Source organism: Chrysochloris asiatica, unplaced genomic scaffold (genome assembly GCF_000296735.1).
Source record: "Chrysochloris asiatica unplaced genomic scaffold, ChrAsi1.0 scaffold00001, whole genome shotgun sequence".
Classification (NCBI taxonomy): domain Eukaryota; kingdom Metazoa; phylum Chordata; class Mammalia; order Afrosoricida; family Chrysochloridae; genus Chrysochloris; species Chrysochloris asiatica.
The window spans coordinates 38,006,708-38,025,797 of record NW_006408519.1 but is presented as its reverse complement, the minus strand read 5'-3'; the positions used below and the strand labels follow the sequence as shown (position 1 = coordinate 38,025,797).

The following is a 19,090-nucleotide window of genomic DNA, read 5'->3' as shown; positions in this document are numbered from 1 at the left end:
TAAAAAAAAAAAAAAAAGATTAAAAAGCCCGGAAACTCTATACAGTACAGAGTCATTGAGTCAAAACCAATTCCATGGTGTGTAACAGCACTAAACTAGTACCTGCTTACTTTTAATACAGAACTGTATGGTAGCAGGTGCACCAAAATGTTGGTGAGGCTGAAGATTATGGAAGCCTGAAAGAGCAGAAGGAAGATATTGAGGTAACACAGATAGTAATAGTAACCACAGGAAGCAACTGGTACTTATAGAGTGGGAGGTGGGGTGGGGGTCACACGGAAAGAGATGGGCTAGACCTTAGCACTCAAAGGAGTCACACCAGAAGGTGAGGTACCCAGACATTTGAAGGGGTCCCAACATTGCACTGCCACTGGGAGTTCCACAAGAACCTAGAGTCCTAGGCGTTCCTGCTGGAGGAAATGTTGAACACTTGGGAAGCAGAAAGAGAGACCTTCTTTCCCCACTTACCAATTTCCTGTTAATGTATCCTTGTGTTGGAACCTAGTGGGAAACCCACTGTTAAGATTGTAGGATTTCAGTCCAGCAGCACAGAGGAGATTATACAAAGAGACTCGAGGTAGAGAGCCGATAGATAAATATGCAGCGCAGTCCTCCTCGTTGGGGACTAAATATTCATTTACTTAGGTTTATTTCAGTCCAACAGTGTAACATTTGCACACTCCCCTTCAATTCTCCTTCTTGAGTTCATGCTCAGGTTGGCTCGCAATTAAGGTGGTAGGGAAAAATAACCTGTGGCTATAGAGACCCAGAGTTTACTGGAATTAGGGGCAAGGGGGAAACAATCCTGTGATCTCAGGCTCTGCTTCAACTTGTTTAGCACATAGCAATCAGAAACAAGACAAGAAGGACAAAGGAGAATGGGGATTCTTGGTGTATGCCATTTAATGTACAGGTATTTGGTGACAACAACTGCCTGATAAACCAGTTGAAAGAGATATTTGTGTCCATTCCAAAGAGAGTTGACCCAGTGTAATGTGGAAATCATAAAACAATATCATTAGTATCATAGGCAAGTGAAATTTTGCTGAAGATATTTGAAAATGGTTGTAACCGTACATCAACAGGGGACTCCCAGAAACTCAAGCTGTATTCCGAAGAGAACATGGAACAAGAGATATCATTGCTGATGTCAGATGGATCTTGGCTGAAAGCAGAGAATACCAGAAAGATACTGTGTTTTATTGACTGTGCAAAAATTTTTGACTATGTGGATCCAGACAAGATATTGGTAACCTTGCAAAGAATGGGTATTCTAGAACATTTCGTTGTCCTCATGATGAACCTATTCATAGACCAAGAGGATGGTGTGGTGGTGGTGTGCCATGGAATTGGTTCCAACTCACAGTGACCCTGCCTAGGGTCTAAATGGAGGCTGTAAATCTTTATAGGAGCAGAAAGCCTCATCTTCCTCCCACAGAACACCTGGTAGTTTTGAACTGCTGACCTTGAGGTTAGCAACCTGACTTATAACCTCCGTGCTACCAGTTCTGAACAAGAGGATAGTGAATGGTTTAAAATAAGGAGAGGTGTAGCCCAGGGCTGTATTCTTTCACCATATTTATTCAGTCTGTGTGCTGAGCAAGTGATCTAAGAAGATGAATTGTACAAAGAAGAACATAGCATCAGGATTGGAGGAAGACCCATTAGCAACCTATGGTTGTTACAGTCTTGCTTGCTAGAAGTGAAGAGGACTGAAATTATTTACTGATGCAGTTCAAAGACTCCAGCTTCATTCAGTATGGATGGCACCTCAAATGTAGAAACAACCAAAATTCGTACAACGGGTCCAGTGATGATAAATGGAGAAAGAGGGAAGTTGCCAGTCACTTCATTTTGCTTTGATCCACAGTCAGCACTCGTGGAAGCATCAGTGAAGACATCAAAGGATGGAGTGCAGATTGCACTAGGTAAATGTGTAGCACAAGACCTTTCTAAAGTATTCAAGAGCAAAAGTATCCATTTGAGGACTAAGGTGCACCTGATCTGAGCCATGGTATTTTCTAGCGACTTAAGTGCATGTGAAGCCTGTAGAAATATTGATGCATTTGAGTTCTGGTGTTGGACAAGAATATTGACTGCCAGAAGAACAAACAAATATGTGTTGGAAGGAATACAGCCAGAATATGTTCCTTAGAAGCCAGGATGGCCAGACTTTGTTTCTATGACTCTGGACATACTGTCAGGAGGGACCAGTCCTTGGAGAAGGATATGAGGTAAAGTGTTGGAGGGTCAGGTAAAGAGTACATTTATGTGATGCATTTGTCATTACGAGTTGCTCAGACCACTGCTGGGGTCGCTCTAGTGCTCCAGTGCATTGCTACTGTGACATCTGCTCTCAAATCGTGATGGGTGCATTCTCAGTCGTGCAGCAAACAAGCTTTGTGATGACAGGTTTCTCTCTTGTCCTGATCAGACCCTGAACCTCATGGAAAGGAGCGTCTGCCACCGAACAGTAAGAAGTGGTGCCAGAATGGTTCAGAAACAGGCTTGCTAAGTGAGATTGTAGATTTGAATTTTTTAAAAAAAGTTTCTTCTGATTTTAGCCTGTACCTGTTGCTTTATCACTTGATAAGTGTCCTTAGGTGGAGGCTTGAGACTTGCTGATTGGAATGACCAACATGAAGCTCATTAGATAGCCTTGTCAGAGCAGCTTTGGTGGGGTTTGGGCTAAAGTCCGATTGGAGCAGCTTTAACAAAATACGGAAGAGCAGGAGTAAGGGACAGTCTGTTGTTACTGTTGTTAAGTGCTGTTGAGTCAGTTCCGACCTATAGCGACCCTGTATAAGGTTTCTGAGGAGTGGCTGGTGAGCTTGAACCACCGACTTTACAGTTCAGACTGATTTAACCCACAGCGCTACACCAGGACTCCAAGGGACAGTCTAAGTGTAGACAATTACCTAGAAATTTTGCCTGCAAAGAAAAGCAAAAGAATGGAGTGGGAGCTGGTAGGAGAAAGGTTGCTGTCAAGTACCATTGGGTCGGTTCCGGCTCATAATGACCCTGTGTAGGGTTTCCAAAGAGCAGCTGGTGAGTTAGAACCGCTGGCCTTTTGGTTCAAACCGACCTTGCAGTTCAGTGCTGTTTCTCTACTGCCCCGCAGAATCAGATGTGTGTATATGTATGTTGTTGTTGTTAAGTGCCGGTATCGGTTCTCACTCATAATGACCATAGAGTTTCCAAGGAACCTCTGGGCAATTTGAACCACTGACCTTGACGTTCAAACCGACCTTGCAATTCAGAGCTTATCCTACAGCGTCACACTAGAACTTCATATATACGTATTTGTTGTTAAGTGTTGATGAGTCAGTTCTGCCATACAGCATCCCTGTTCAGGGTTTCCAAGGCATGGCTGCTGGGTCTGAACTTCTGACCTTGTGGTTAGTAGTCCAGTGCATATCCTACAACATGGCACCGCAGCATATGTGTGTGTGTGTGTGCGTGTGTGTATAGATCTAAAATGGGAAAAATAAGTTGTAGGCTAAGCACTGGACTGCTAATCATGAGGTTGGCAGTTCAAACCCATCATCAGCTCCTCGGAAACTGGCTTCAGGGCACTTAACAACAACAACCCTGCACAAGAGAAGGATACTGAACAAGAATAGCTGTAAGGGGGATGGAAATGCAGAAGGATGTTTTGTCCTGAATGCCAAATGAAGACAGTACCAAAGGAAGGAAGGAGTGAGAGATACCGGGGTCAGAAGCTGTTGAGAAGTCTTTTAAGTTGGAAGTTTGGATGTAGCCAGATGCAGATTATGGTGATCTTAACAAGGGACAGCCTCACTGTACTGGTCTGTGTAAAAGAATGGAACGAATCCAAGGTGAAAATTAGGCTTCTAGTGGGCTGAAACCTAATTTTCTAGTGGGTTGAGGAGTCTTGATGTGGCACTGTGGGTTAATGCGCTGGCCTGCAGAGTTGGTTTGAATCACGAGATCAGCAGTTCAAGCTCACCAGCTGTTCCTTCAAACCCTTATACAGGGTCACTGTGGGCTGAAACTGACTCGATGGCACTTCAGAACAGTAACAAGTGAGTTAAGGCTCAAATACACATCTTACAATGTACAGCAGAGCCCCTGCAGCCAGGTGGGATACAGCTCAAACTGGACACTGGTGAGAATCTGGACATCCTGACGCAAGTTGAGCTAGTTCTGTGTGCTTAGGCATTTTTCTTCCTGCCCCTCCCTCCTTCCAACAAATAGTGTTTGCAATCTAGACATGAGGAAAATGGACTATAAGCAAGTAAGAACAACTACCTGAGATTGTGATAAGTAGCCTGAAGGAGCCAGAGGAGTAATGTAGAAGATGGGGTTGGAGGTTGTGTCTACTTTCAGTTAAATCGGCAGAGAGAAGCCTGTCTGAGGAGGGGCTTTGAGGCCTTAAGGGTGGAAAGAAGCCAGCTATGGGGAAGTCCTTGGGACCAGTGTTATAGACAGACAAGACTAGCTCTCCTGAACTTGAAAAGGAAATGAAGGAATAGCATTTCTTAGTTTTTGAAAGATAGAAGAAAATAGAAGAGTTCTGTTTTTACCCGCTTCTGTTGTCTTTCTAATTAAGGAAATGGCTTTTCAAATGTTTTTTGGGAAAATGGTTTAATGATTTATTAAGTGTCATGGGTAAGCTTAATAAAAATACATTCCATAGACTTCCGGCCAGGAAGAGAGTGTTCCTTTCTAGATAAGTCACTACCTTGGAAACAAACATGTTCATAGAATTAATAAGCACAAAATTCTACCAGCACCGTTACAAGCTCTGGCCATAAAATGTTTCTGGTTTCTGTGTGTTAAATGGGTATTTTAAAAATCTTATTTGGTAAATACTTAAGATATTTAGCCTGAATCTAATGATTGTAATAAAAAATGATTTTGGAAGAGCATTTATTTAGGAGGAATAGAAAAAAGTCCAGTATTGTTCTGAGTGATAATATTTATTATTTAGCTTGAAGTTGTTGGTGTTCTGAAGTGCCATCAAGTCAATTCCGACCCATAGTGACCCTGTATAAGGTTTCCGAGGAGCAGCTGGTGAGCTTGAACCGCCAACCTTGCAGTTCAGACGACTTTCCAGTTTGGCGCATTAAACCACAGCACCACACCAGGACTCCCCCTAGTTTGAAGTTGTTGTTGTTAAGTGCCATCGGGTCGATTCCGACCCATAGCGACCCTGTATAGCTTTCCAAGGAATGACTGGTGAGTTTGAACCATTGACCTTGTGATTCAAACGACTTAACCCACAGTGCATTTAACCCACAGTGCATTTAACCCACAGTGCATTTAACCCACAGTGCATTTAACCCACAGTGCATTTAACCCACAGTGCCAAATTGAAGTAGTGCCTCTAAAATACCTCAGTAGTGTTTTTTTCAGGATTGACATTGTTGGTAAGTGCCATCAAGTTGGTTCTGACTCACCGTGACTCTGTATGGGGTTTCTAAGGATCAGCTGTTGGATATGAGCTACTGACATTGTGGTTAGCAATCCAATGTCTGTCCTGCATAACTTGTTAATTTTTCGTTCAGTCTGAGTTGACTTATTCATCTGAAACTTAGAAATTTTATTAGAACTCTTTAGGTTTCAGGTAACAGAACTCCATCTGGACAGGTTAAAAGGTAATTGGTTAAAAGAGACTCCTGGGGCATCTTCAAACCAAAGGAGAAAAAAATAAGCTACTAAACAAGGCTTGGCAGCTGAAACACATGACGCTCAGCATACTTTCTGTGCCTTCTCCACTTACCTTTCTTGTGACAAGCCAGCTTCCTTGATGGCAGGAAGTGTGGCTACTGTGTGCCTCCAAGCCTCACATTCCACAGATTCTGCTACTGGGAAGAGGGTTTCTGAGCTCAGTCCGGTTGTCCTAACAACAGCAACAATAATGTTGTTCGGTGCCCCTGTGTACAACAGTGAAACCTGCCCTGGCCTGGGCAGCAGTCACAGCGTCCAGCACACTGCCAGGCACGGATGGCGCCAGGTATTTTACTTATTGTCACACTTAAAGAGTTGAGGAGCCCTTTGTGGTGGATACTATCGGGTATGTTTTACAAATGACAAAACTGGGGCCTGAAGACATTTGGAAACTTAACCTAAGTTTCCAAGCATGCAAGTCAGATTTGAGGTTCAAACCCAGGTGGTCTGGTGCCAGGGTTAACATAATAAATAAACCATTGTGTCATATTAGTGGAGTCCTGGTGTGGGTGCTGTAGGATAAGCACTGGACTGCTAACAGCAAGGTTGGCTGCTCAAACCCACCAAGCTACTCCTCGGAAATCCTTCATGTAGGAGCACTGTGAGTCAGAACCAATTTGATAGCATTTAACAGCAATAACATGTTCATATTAGTAGTGGTCAGTCATACTGTGATTCTGGAAGGTTGTTTGTTTTTTATCCTAAGCTTGCAGTAATTTTGGAGTCCCGGTGTGGTGCTGTAGAATAAATGCTGGACTGTTAACCACAAGGTTGGTGGTTCAAACCCACCAGCTGCTCTTTTATACACGGTCACTATGAGTCCGTACTTAACAACACAGTAATTCTTATTGGAGTTTAAAATGGACAGGCCAGGGGCATAGTTTTGGTTTTTGGTTTATGCTCATTAAAGAGATGACAGCTCATGTTGCTATGATGGAACTCTCCAGATTTTTGAAAAATTCCATGGGTTTTGTTCCCAGGCCTGTCTGATGTGGGCTGCCCACATGGCATTCTGCCCGGTGTGTCAGACAGACAGTGGAGGACAGTGGTTCTAGGAGCAGCAGCTTTGTCACTCAGGAGGCAGTGGTTGATGTCACCATTTGGGAGGGAGAGTGCTGCTGGCATCTAGTAAGTAGAGGCCCAGGATGCTGCTAAATATCCTACAGTGTGGCGCATACACACCCAACAAGCAGTCAGTTGCCTGGCCAAATAATGGTGAGGTTGAGAAAGCCTATTGTCATTGAGTCCGTTCCAGCACATCGGAACCTTCTAGTAGACCTGAGGACTCCCTGGGGTTTCCAAAGCTGTACAGAAGAACAGAAGCAGTCTGCCTCACCGTTCTCCCTGCCAACCTTTCTGTTAGCAGCCTAACAGTTAACCAGCTTCTAGATGAGTTGCTTTCGAACTTAAGTGTCTGTGTATGGGATGAAAAGGTAAGGGATTTAAAGTCATTGAGTCCTCTGGAGTGAGACTAGGTTAAGACCTAGTAAGATGCAACCGTTAGTGTGTAGGGCTGCCCAAAAGAAGGACTGAGTAGTGGAAGAGGTTGCAGAAGGGAATGGAGGGAACGCAGTGGACAGACTTGACTGGTTTCATCATTCTTCCTGAGGGTTGACTGGCAAGCTTTGTGGGTGTCCTGGTAAAAAGGTAAGGAAACCTAACCTCTTTGTTCTCCCTCCTTTCTGTACCTCACAGTAGTCTCCTCATAAGATGAACTTTTGAAGAACATTTCAACAATATTCTTGACCACAACGGGTTGAAAATGGGCTCTGTGATTTACTCTGACTTATTAACACTGAAATTTATTCATAAATTGAAGATTCTGGGGGTTTATCTTAAAGAAACAATCATTGTTTTTAAAAGTTAGTGATTTCGGGTTACAGTGGCAACAGCTAACATTGCTGAATGCGTTCTCTGTGTTGAGTAAGTCCTTCATCTCGCTGAGCACTCACAGTGACCCTGTGAGACCCTCACTGTAATTATCTGTGTTTTCCCAATGATGGAAATGAGTCCCAGAGAGAAGAAAGTACAAGTCTCAAGGTCAAACAGTTCAGGTGCTGGAGTTGGAATTGTGGTGGATGGCAGAGACCATGCGGTGGTCTGCCTTTTTCCCACTAAAGATGTTTGCAGTCCTTTTTCAGGATGTGTTTTCAATCTCAGTTCTACTTTTTTCTACCCCCAGGTATTTGTTGGTATATTTGATCTTTGTTCTTGTTCGTGGAAGAATTGGTGTATGTTCGGAAACCCTTGAAAGCTTTTTAATCATATAAGGTATATAAACGGCTGCATTTCCTAATGGTTCTTCAAAAAAAACAAACAGGGCTTAAATTTAGTCAAGCAATCTGAGGTAATTTTTGGATGTGATGATTTAGGGACAGTACTTAAGCTCTTCCTTAAAATTAATTAAAAGGTTGGTTTTCTTAAATTTATACGATAATTAAGATGAAATATAAAATATTTCTCCCTTTTAGTTTCATATCATCCCGTGTAAAACATCATACAAAATCAAACCACTGAATTCTTTGTATTAGAGATGAGTAATAACAAAAAAATAAGATGGGTTCCTGTATCACCATTAGCACACTGCTGGTTCAGAAGAGGGGTCGTATTCAGTAGTTACCATCTTTGTGAATAAATTGGAATGTTTCAACATTTTGTTTAAAAATATTTTATTCCATCAGACTCTGATGTCTAAAGCAGATACCTCATGACAACATATAAATACATGCAGATTAAAGCAGGTAACCCTTTCATATACGTACATGCAGAGTCCGTGTAATGCCCTAGGATAGCACTCATCTCTAAGGTCGGTTTGAATTGCAAGGTCTGTGGTGTAAACTCACCAGCCACTCCTGGGGAACCCTTTGCGGGGTCACTATGAGTCAGAATCCATGCAATAGCACTAAACAACAACATACTTACATAGAGATTAGAGCAGATGATCCATCCATATACATACCTATAGATTGGTATGTACTTACTTCCTCTCTGGGAAGCTTACAGTGAGCAGCATGTGCTATAGTCAGGAGAGGAAGGTGGGCAGGTGGCACCATTCAGGTGGCAGTAAGTGCTAATGAACTAGTAGCTTTAATGGAAGTGAGTAATAAAGGTGTCTTCTTCAATTGAAAATACTCATACAGAAGTGCTTTATTTTGTTTCTGTTTGCTAGCAGCTTATTTGTAGAGAAAGTATTGAGATGCAGAGATGGGGGCCTGGGGTTTGGGACTTCTGCCTTTAGTCACTGTGATTGCCAGCTTGTAACCTGGCTTCCTGGATGTTCCTGACTCCTCCTCCCTCCATCCTCACCGAGTGCAAATCCTCAGACAAGATTTATGCCTGTGCTTTCATTTGATTGGTTTCCTCTGCAGATTGACCGTGTTGTGATCACTGGGCTCCCTGTGGATTCTATTTGCTGTGTTAAACTCAGAAGTTAAATGCCTTATCTGTAGTGTTAAAAAGATAGAGTTAAATATTCAATGTAAGAGTTAAATAATAGAATGTTTCCTCAATTTTAAGGGTATAGAAGATGTAAGAAATACGGGTTTATGTGTGTTAAAATTTTCAACAAGTCGTTAGTTGATGACGGCTTCAGACTTCAGTGGTGAAATGTCGTTTGAATACAGCCTTCCTTGTTTTCCCAGTAAGATTTGATTTTGCAAGAAGGAAAGTGTCCCTTTTACTTACAAAGAATAGTCTCAATATTTGCTTATTCTGAGCAATCTGTTTTTGCTGTTAATTTAAATGGAGAATATGTGCCTCAAAATTTTTAAAGGAGTAAATAATGCTAGCATAGTACTACTCATGTAAATATTGTCAGTTACGTGTAAAAAATCAACCCTTTTTTCCCTTCTTGCTTTATGTAATTTTTTGGAAGGTGGGAATAAAAGGGACAGGGGCTAATAAACTCAGAGCCCAAAGTGCTTTGTTGTTCCAAACTGTCAGTTCCAGAAGCTTGTAACGCTGCACCTGTTGGTAACTTTGAGCAAGCCAGCCTTTGCCGAATCCCAGGCCTCTTGCTTCACACTTTTTACTGGAACTAAATGATGTTGCCATTTTTATTTTTAGGTTTGCTGGCATGGGTAATCTCATTAAGGTGCTAACCAGGGACATAGACCACAATGCAGCCCATTTTTTCTTGGACTTTGAAAGTAAGTCTCTCTAGCCCTTCGCAGCTGGTGCATAATGGTAAAGGCAGTGAAGGCCAGCCACAATATCTGTGGATAAAACTTGGGGATCAAAAAAAAGTTGCATGGTTTTTTTTTTTCTTTTTCTTTTTCTTACTTATAGGCAAACATCACCATCATATGTATGATTCTTTAGTTTCTCATTTGCTAAAATCATGTTGAGTCTGTAACCAGCGCTGTCCTTTCATGAGTTCATGAAGCAAGGAGCCTTATGATGAACATTCTCAGAGTATACTCTAGTGACTATGCTCAACAGTCTCTCTACTTATCATCCGTGAATCATTTTTAAAATCAGAATTGTGCTGCCTATCCAGAGCCAGTACGTAAACGAATTATCCAAATTCATGGTAATAATCTAGGTTGGTTAGAAATATATGCGTCCGTTTCACATTTCTGCTACTTCAAGTGAAAATGCAAAGGTGTGCTTTGGCCTAAACACTTTAATATTTAGTTTTGAAATAAAATGGCTATTTCAGTGCAATACTAAACAAGATTGCAAGTTCTTGATCAGAGATTACTTTTGCGAATACGAGCACTATTGGAATACTTAACAGAATTTTTCATTATAAGGCCATTAATGAAACTTGTCTTGGGAGAGTTGTGAGAAGAATTTGAGCAGTGTTGCCATTGTGTACAGGAAAACCACATTTCACCTCTAGGTCCTACAAACCAACACCGTGTCTGCCAGAGCTCAGTCTGGGTAACCTGAAGAATGAAATCATGGCCTAATGAAACATTTTCCCCCTTACTTTATGATTATTTTTTTTAATGAAAAATAAATAAATAAAACATTTGAGATGTTCTTTTTTATAAAGGGATATTTTCTCTTTTCTCATTCTTGTCTTGACAGGTACCTTAACATGGGGAATCTTCTTAAAGTTTTGACATGCACAGACCTTGAGCAGGGGCCAAATTTTTTCCTTGATTTTGAAAGTGAGAAGATGATTTTATATCTATTTCTCTTTGCCTGCAGTAGACTGCGTTTGTCTTGCACTAAATGAATGTGTCTACCTCGCCATCTTTTAACTGCTTTTGCATGACTGAGCTATGAATTGTTTAAGTAACATTTCCAATGCCTTCTAGAACTGAAAGTCCTTTTTTATTGATTAAATGGTGATGATCAAATGTCTTTATTTGACTTTTTGGAAGATTTTTTTTTTTAATCTCATAGTTGGACATTATAATTTGAGAACTAGTCTTGAATGAAAACATTTTTAATGAAAAAAATTTTGGTGGAAAAGAGCAAATTCTACCTTCCTATTGATTAATAGAAGTATTATTTGGGGTAACATTTTATTGCCATTGAGAGAAATTGATGAGATATCAATTGCTCTGTGCATATTAAAGTGTTTGAAATATAAATCTGTTCACGAAGGCCATTCAAAGCTCAGTATTTTGGGCATAATATTAAAAGGTAAGTGTGAACCTAAACGATTGAATTGTTTGCAGATCATTGCTTTGAAAAGTTAAAAAATTCACTGTATGTATTTGTTTAAGGAATTCCTCTTCTTTAACTGTAAATGAACAGTAAACTATTAGGTTCACAGACCTTTAAGTGATTTGCCTTCTGTCTGTTTTATGTTGCATGACCTATTGTAATGTGGTCTTAGAGGGGCAGGTAAGTGCCTTTGACCCTGGTGCTTTTGCTTTTGCTTTTGTGGCTGTCAGTATTGCTTCAGCTTGTCTGTGTGTCTAGTTGAGAAAGTGGTGTTAAATTGATGTTTTAGTGTGAATGTTGCTACGTAGCTGGTCACTAAAAATTGTTAGGAAAGGGTGAAGAGATAACATTAAGGTATTTAAATCCCTCTGTACATTTTTACCTGAGATAGAGTGCATTTTTGAACAGGTTTTTAAATACTTAAGACTTTTTTGTTGTTGTTAGTTTCAAAAACAAACTCCTCTAAGCCCCCAAATAATAATTATGCAGTTCAGTTTACATGATGTTGCAAAATTCTATTTTGTATATTACAAAATATTTATTGTCATTTTCCCCACCCCCACCCCCAAGCACAGTTCTTATGAACACAGAAATTTCTAGCTTATCCCCTTCTGTTTTTACAGAATAATTTGTGGTCTCTGCTTTGTTTTCTACTTAAGTTACTTTTCAATAAAAGTTCTGTTAACAATTTACATGCAGGCCAGCAAAAGGTAGTGATGTCAGTATCAGGATCATATGAAATTGTTGGGTTTTGACACGACTGAATATATTCGCTGATTATTAGTTTTCTTGACCCTTCTCAACAATTTGACAGTGCTGTTTTGTAGTGCATGTTTAGCATGAGTTTTATTCAGCTTGGGGATGTTGAGCACACTGCTGACTTGAAGACTATTCTTTCAGATGGGACAGCTTACATTCGAGCTGTATTTTCACTTATTTGCATCTCTTTCAAACTTGGTCTTGTACATCTTCCTGCCTTTCTGTCTCCTTTACTCTTCTTTCAAATTTCTTGCATTTGCAGCATCTTGGCTTTCTCACAGTCAAGATCTTGTTCAAGACTTGGCACTTGATCTTTTAATAAACCTAACACCATGTTGTGGTCAAGTGAGAAGTGTGACTTTAATGTAGTCTTTAAAATAGTTTTTGTTTTTGGCTTACCAGCCTGTAGGGGTGTGAATGATTTGTCTTAAATGTCAGTAGCTAAGTTAGTGACAGGAAGAAGCTTAAATTGCTAATAAGAACAACATGTAAAGTGTTAAACTAGTTAAAGGCAGATCTAAATTAAAATAGGATGCTCCATGGCAGAAAGATGAGGCTTTCTGCTCCCGTAAAGATTTACAGCCTCGGAAACCCTGTTCAGGGTCACTACGGGTCGGAACCGACTCGACAGCACGTAACAGCAACAATGTCAGCCAGTATAGAAATTTTGGTTTAACAGTTTAGTGGCATATGCACACAAGGCCACAAGTCTTCCATTGTTATTTCTTGTTTAGATGATTTAGTGTTTTATTTTGATTCTAAGGAGCCCTGATGGCACAGTGGGCTTAGCATCGGGCTGCTGACTATAAGGTTGACAGTTCAAATCCACCAGCCACACCACAAGAGACAGCTGAAGCAGTCTGTTACCACGAAGACTTGCAGTCTTGGTAGCCCCGAGGAGCAGCAGGACTCAGCCCTGCAGCGACACTGTGACTCAGAACCCACTCTATCGTGGTGGCTTATTTTGACTTTTAACACTGGGCTTTTCTTAATTTTTCCTCTCAGCGTTTGCATATTCCTTTTGGGAATATGTCCTCATAAATGTTTACCTTATCGCTGGGCTCCTACCTATAGTGACTTAAGCTTATCAGAAAGGCCTTTCGTTATAGTGTTTGATTCTAAATTTAAAATTGCCAACACATTGATTTGCCAATCCCCTTTTTGATTGAAATAGGGAATTTAGTAGTTCATGTACATCTCTGGATGCCCAGTAGCCCTCACGTCACCACAGTCGTTGGGTTCTATTTTACCATGATTCAGATTGGAGCATTCTAGTCCATATGCCTTTGTGGTTGGCCAGCTAAAGAAATAATTGCATCTGGATATATTTGGCTGCTCCAAATTTGTATATAAACTGTTTCAGTACATTTGAAATAAGTGGTTACAAATCGGGCTGGGAACCTTACGGCCAGCAGTTCGAAACTACCAGCCGTTCCACGGGAGAAAGATGAGGTGTGTTCTGCTCCTGTAAAGATTTACAGCTTCGGAAACCCTGTACAGGATTGTTATGGGTCGACGGCACATAACAACAACAACAACATAGTTTATTAAATGGAAACTGTCTTCAAAGTGAATAATTTCTCCCTTATTTCACTTTTTTTTTTTTTTTTTAACCTTCAAGTACTGCTGTTGGTTCAACTCACTGTGCACTTATTGGTGGTAGGCCTCCTGTGTGCTAAAGAGAACTATGATGAGCTGTCAGTTGGGTTGATGAGTAGAAATGCAAGCAATGCATTTACATAACTTAACATTCAAAGTATAGTTTTTAGCTGCCACAGAGAGGGGCTTGTCTGAAAGACCTTCAGAAAGTTAATTAGGAAAATTCCATTTTTTAAAAAATTTCATTTCCCCCTGAACTTCTTGAGGCTGAATCTATGAAATGACATTTTGTATTCAAGGAAACATTGTCCTCTACTTTTTTTTTTTTTTTTTTTGACGGATCAGAATTTTTTATTTTCTTGTTACAAGCAATCTCTCCTAAGTACTCCTTACTTTTGATTTATTAGATTGAGGGAATTGGTTTTTCTTTTAGCAAGTTATTCCTATGTGAGAAAAACAGGTTCAGTTAAGAATTAAGCCCAGCCTTGCCTCCATAAAAATTGATGCAAGTTATACTAATATTACGTGGGCCAGGTCTCTGTACAGTTCTTGGACTGTCCACTTCTTTTAGATGGACATTGTTCATTTGGAGTTCATTGCAATGCCAAATCTTTAGAATGCCATTTGAATGAACTGTAAAATTCATGAGTATGTATTATATCTTCTAGTTCACCAAAATGTGGTTCTTGAGAAAAAATTTTATTTTTGTATCCTTCCCCAAGTTTTATTAGCATAAAACTAAGTTTTGTTAACATTTGAAAAAAAAACAAAACACCCCTAAAACAGACATCACCAAATCTGTTAAATTTCCATTGTATCTCGACACATGGTGACCCTAAAGATGTGGTAGAACCCCTCGATTGGGTTTCCAACACAGTCGTCTTTCTCCAGTGGAACCGCTAGAAATTGTTCAGTAATTGTTAGTTAAACTAGATTCATTCATCCACACTAGGAGAGAAGTGGAATTATTTGTAAACAGGAAGTCAGATCTACTAGCCTTCCTTGTAGTCCCATCTTCCTCTCATGCTTGTGTCTTTTGTGTTACCTGTTTCTCCCCATATTTTGAAAGTGTTGGTATCCATTCTTTAGTCTAAAAGTATTTTTTCATCTTACCTCTTTGGCATATTTTCAGTTGCTTTTGCCCTGTTCTTTAAAATGCCTTTCTCCTCAAGGCATCTTTCTTAATTTTTTTTTTTTTAACTGACCTGGATTACATTTGTTTAGAGGTATACAGGGTCTCAGCAGCACATAACTACAACAAAACTAACAAAGCATAATGTTGTTAAGTGCTGTCGAGTTGGTTCCGACTCATAGCAACCCTTAATAGTGTTTCTGAGGAGCAGCAGGTAGTTTTGTACTGCTGACCTTGTGGTTTGCAGTCTAGTGCTTATGCTACAGCACTACACCAGGACTCCCCCCCCCAAAAAAAGAGCTTTCTTTAATTTATACTGGGGATATATGTTCATGGATGTCTCTCTACCTTGTCATTCCCTGGGTGGTACAAATGGTTACCTCACTCTGCTGCTAACTGAAAAGCCTAGAGGCTCAAGTCCACTCAGAGGGACCTTGGAAAAAGACCTGGTCATCTGCTTCTGAAAAATCCTCCTTTGAAAGCCCTATGGAGCACAGTTCTACTGCTGGCACACAGAGACTGGCCATAAGTTGAAATTGACGTGAGGGCAACCGATTTTTACCTTCTTGTTCATTCATTCATTCAACAAATACTTACTATAGAAGATCTACCAAACTTTCTACAGAAAGTGTGGTCAGAGTTCATCCCAGAGCTTCACACGGATTTAGCACATGAGGTGGGATACAGCTTGTCAAACAGAAATGGCTGAATGAAACCGTGTCCCGTCCTGGGATAGTCTCAGGGTCATTGTTGTATTTGAGCCCATTGCTGCTGCCACTGTACCAGTCCGTCTCATTGGGCGGGGGGCGGGGGGGTTACTCTATTTCATTGACGCTCGACTTTACCAAAGGGGCTCTTGTTAGGTTAGTGGTTACTCTTCGGGCTGCTAACCTCAGGGTCAGCAGTTTGTAACTACCAGCCATTCTGCGGGAGAAAGATGAGGCTTTCTGCTCCTATAAAGGTTTATAACCTTGGAAACCCTATGCAGGAATCAACTCCTCTCCACACCACCACCACCAAGTGTTGAATGTGCCTACTGTACCGTGGTAGATACGATACACTTACAACCCCTGCCTGGATGGCATTTATGGAACTTGATCATATTTGTTGAATGAATGAATATACGCTTAAAGCAGAAAGTTTCCTTACAACTATAATTTTCATGTTGACTTTCTGGTTTTTTTTTTTAATACTTACACTTTGCCTTATTTTTTTTCATTGCTTTTTCCTCTACCTTCTACCCTGTAGGAAACCCATGTAAATTACTGAAGGACTTAAATTTATTCTCCATTTTCATTGTAATTTCACTGGAAACATACAGTTAATTTCCTCTGAACAGTTTTTACAATGAAGCTATGAGTAGTTACTTTGTCTACGTCTGCAGTAGATAACTTTCTTTTGTTATCAAATCAGCATTCTTTTTGTAGCTGGTTAAACAGTATATTTTTCTTCAAATGGTAAAGCCATTCTTTGCTATGAAAAATCAAAGTGACAAGTCTTGGTTGCATTATATAATGCCATTTTTAAAAACAAAATGCTTCATTTCTATGCCGCTTTCTCCCCTTTCCTAGTGTTTCACCATTCTGCATGACTTGCTGTCAGTAAAGTAGTGCTTACCTGTTTGCTCTTTTCTGTTTGTCTACATTTCTCCAGCAGTCTTCAGCAGCTTTCAAAATTATCAATGTGACTTTCCTGTGACAGTCTGAAAAATGTTTTCTCAGTGTGGCGCTGGGTGTTTTTCTCACCCAAGGGGGAAACTGGAATCTTCATCAGGACTGAGTCACACCTCTCCTTTAACATAATAACTAACCACTTAGGAGGTCTTTTTAAGGCTACTTGATAGTGTTTTGTTTGTATGTAAGTCTCAGTGTCACATTTTTATGTTAACAACTAGTCACCACACCCAAAAAGTGCATAGTTTAGTATTCCCAAGCTTCACCCAAACTTTGTGGTATCGAACAGATAGTTAAAAGTATTGTCCTGCCATGAATTCCACGTCACAAATTCAAAGCTCTGTAATGTGTGTCTCCTATTGATGTTACCTCGGCAGTGCCACAATTTCATACGGAAAAGTATAAAACTGCTCTTTTTGCATGTAAAATTTTATTGATCTCTACTGCATCTGGTGTAAGTATAAAGCTTATGAGATGTGCTTTTTTTGTAGTATGTGTGTCTAGCCGTAACTTTGGAGACTATGGTCTGGCTGAAAGTGGAAAAAGTTTCTGCTGAGTGACAAATTCTGGTTGTCTTTAAACAGTTGTTACCTACCAGATCAGTATATACTCATAGTAAATACTTTACATAGCTTTGGACCCAGGGTCTTTTAAAAATTTATCAATTGGTCCTCTTAATTTTATCATAATGTATGATTTCTGAAAAGAAATTAAAAATAAGTGTTCAGATGTGATTTACAAATTCTGAAGTTGACTTTGCACACAGATACTGCTCTATTGTTGCTATAGTACAGCTTAAAATACGTTACATTTTTAATTTGATGTACTGTATTTGTTGATTTTTATAATGATGTTGTATCTATTTTGACTAATTGTCAGGTTAGCTGGAATTAAATTATGATTGATCCCAAGCACACATTAAAGTTGCAGTGACCAGGCATCTTGATTGACTCAGTTTCATCACATGTCAACTAAATTTCTTTTAAATTTTCTAAATAAAAGATTTTACAAGTAGATAATTATGTATTTGTGGGAAGGGGAGGTGGGTGCAGAAAAATCCAGGTAGTGACTCTGTGTAATTGATGACAAAGATATTTATTTACCAGAAGCTTTCTTAGTTTAATTCTCAATTTAGACAGCCCAACTCTCTTTTTCTCCTTCCTTTCTCTACCCCTGTAATTTAAAAAAAAAAAAAAAAAAAGCTTTTTAGCATGGAAGAATTTTGCATAATTATTCCCTAAACCATCACGGTAATCCTAATGCTTATCATTGTAAGTGCTTTATGCCTTTAAATATAGTGTTTGTGGTCTAGTTGAAAAGGTTTATGGAAAACTCAGTTTCCTAGGGGTATGTTCATTTACCTCTTTAAAAAAAACAACAACAAATCCAAGTATGTAAAATAAAAATGTGTCCTTAGAGAAACAAATGACCACACTATTAAATAATGCCTGCAAGATTTCTGCTACTTAGCAGAGAAATCTAAATCTAGTCACTCCATTGGTGAAAATGCCTGTGTTTTTGTATTCCTGGTTTTGTTTTTCATAGTTATTAATGGCCCCTCATTTTTGTCTCACTCCATCCCAAGTGAATAGGAGCTCAGCTTTTGTTGTTGTATTTCAGAATGTCATCCGTAGTGTTGTAGCTTATAATGTGTCCTTGTCATTAGCTCAGTATTTCAGGATCAATTTCATAACTGAACTCCTCTCCTGGGCACAAACTCTGATCTATGTGTACCAGCAGGGCATTCATTGATAACAGCTACCGGTCCTATAGACATATATTCTTCCTTTTTTTACCTAGATTTTCCCATGAATTGAGCCAGAATTTAAACGGGTCTCTAGAAAAGTGAAGCATCAAAAATCTATTAAGACAGTTTTTACATTTTAGATCAAAGTTCAGTGTTTTATATTCAAAGTAAAATGGCCTTTGTAGGAAAGTCGTTTCAGACTTGAGCTATATAGATTATGCAGATATATTATTAGCAGGCACTCCACTTCTGTTATATGAAAAGATATTATTGGGGGCAGTTAGGTTCATTATTAATGCTGATGAATGTTGTCAAAATACGATAGTTAAGACTATCACAGTTTTAAAATTTTAATTAGACATCTGAATATACCAAGTCATGATTTTTATAATTTGAACTAAATTGTCATGTTTGGTATTTATTCCCTTGCTCCACTGATATTTGCAAACTTGAGACTAATCATTTAAACGTAGAGCTATGGAGCTGATAGAATAAGTGCAAAGTTAACATTGAATAAAATGTAACTCATTTCTGGAAATTTGGGTTGTTAATTACTTAATCTTAAAGATACATTAAAAAAAAAAAATTCATGTCCCTGTAAATGTTCTTGTGCTCTCCTGCTATGTAGATGCCCAGCCTACAGAGTCTGAGAAGGAAATTTATCATCAGGTGAATGTAGTATTAAAAGACGCCGAGGGCATCTTGGAGGACTTGCAGTCCTACAGAGGAGCTGGCCACGAAATTCGCGAGGTAAAGCATGTTTCTGCATTTTTCAGACAACGAACATTTTCTGCGTCCCTCTTCCCTTTCATTTCGAATGTTCCGTATGTTTCACAATTCTCGTTTGCCTGTTAATAATCTGAC

General features: G+C 39.6%; 1 protein-coding gene across 1 annotated transcript in view; it reads left to right on the top strand.

Annotated features, from left to right (window-relative positions):
- LOC102825640 (protein FAM49B-like) overlaps positions 1-19,090 on the top strand; it is a 93,077-nt gene that overhangs the window by 50,237 nt on the left and 23,750 nt on the right. Inside the window, exons 3-4 of the mRNA XM_006830708.1 lie at positions 10,729-10,811; positions 18,855-18,976. Of these exons, the coding sequence (XP_006830771.1) occupies positions 10,739-10,811; positions 18,855-18,976 (195 nt within the window). The 5' untranslated portion in view covers positions 10,729-10,738. The remainder of the gene's footprint in view (positions 1-10,728; positions 10,812-18,854; positions 18,977-19,090) is intronic.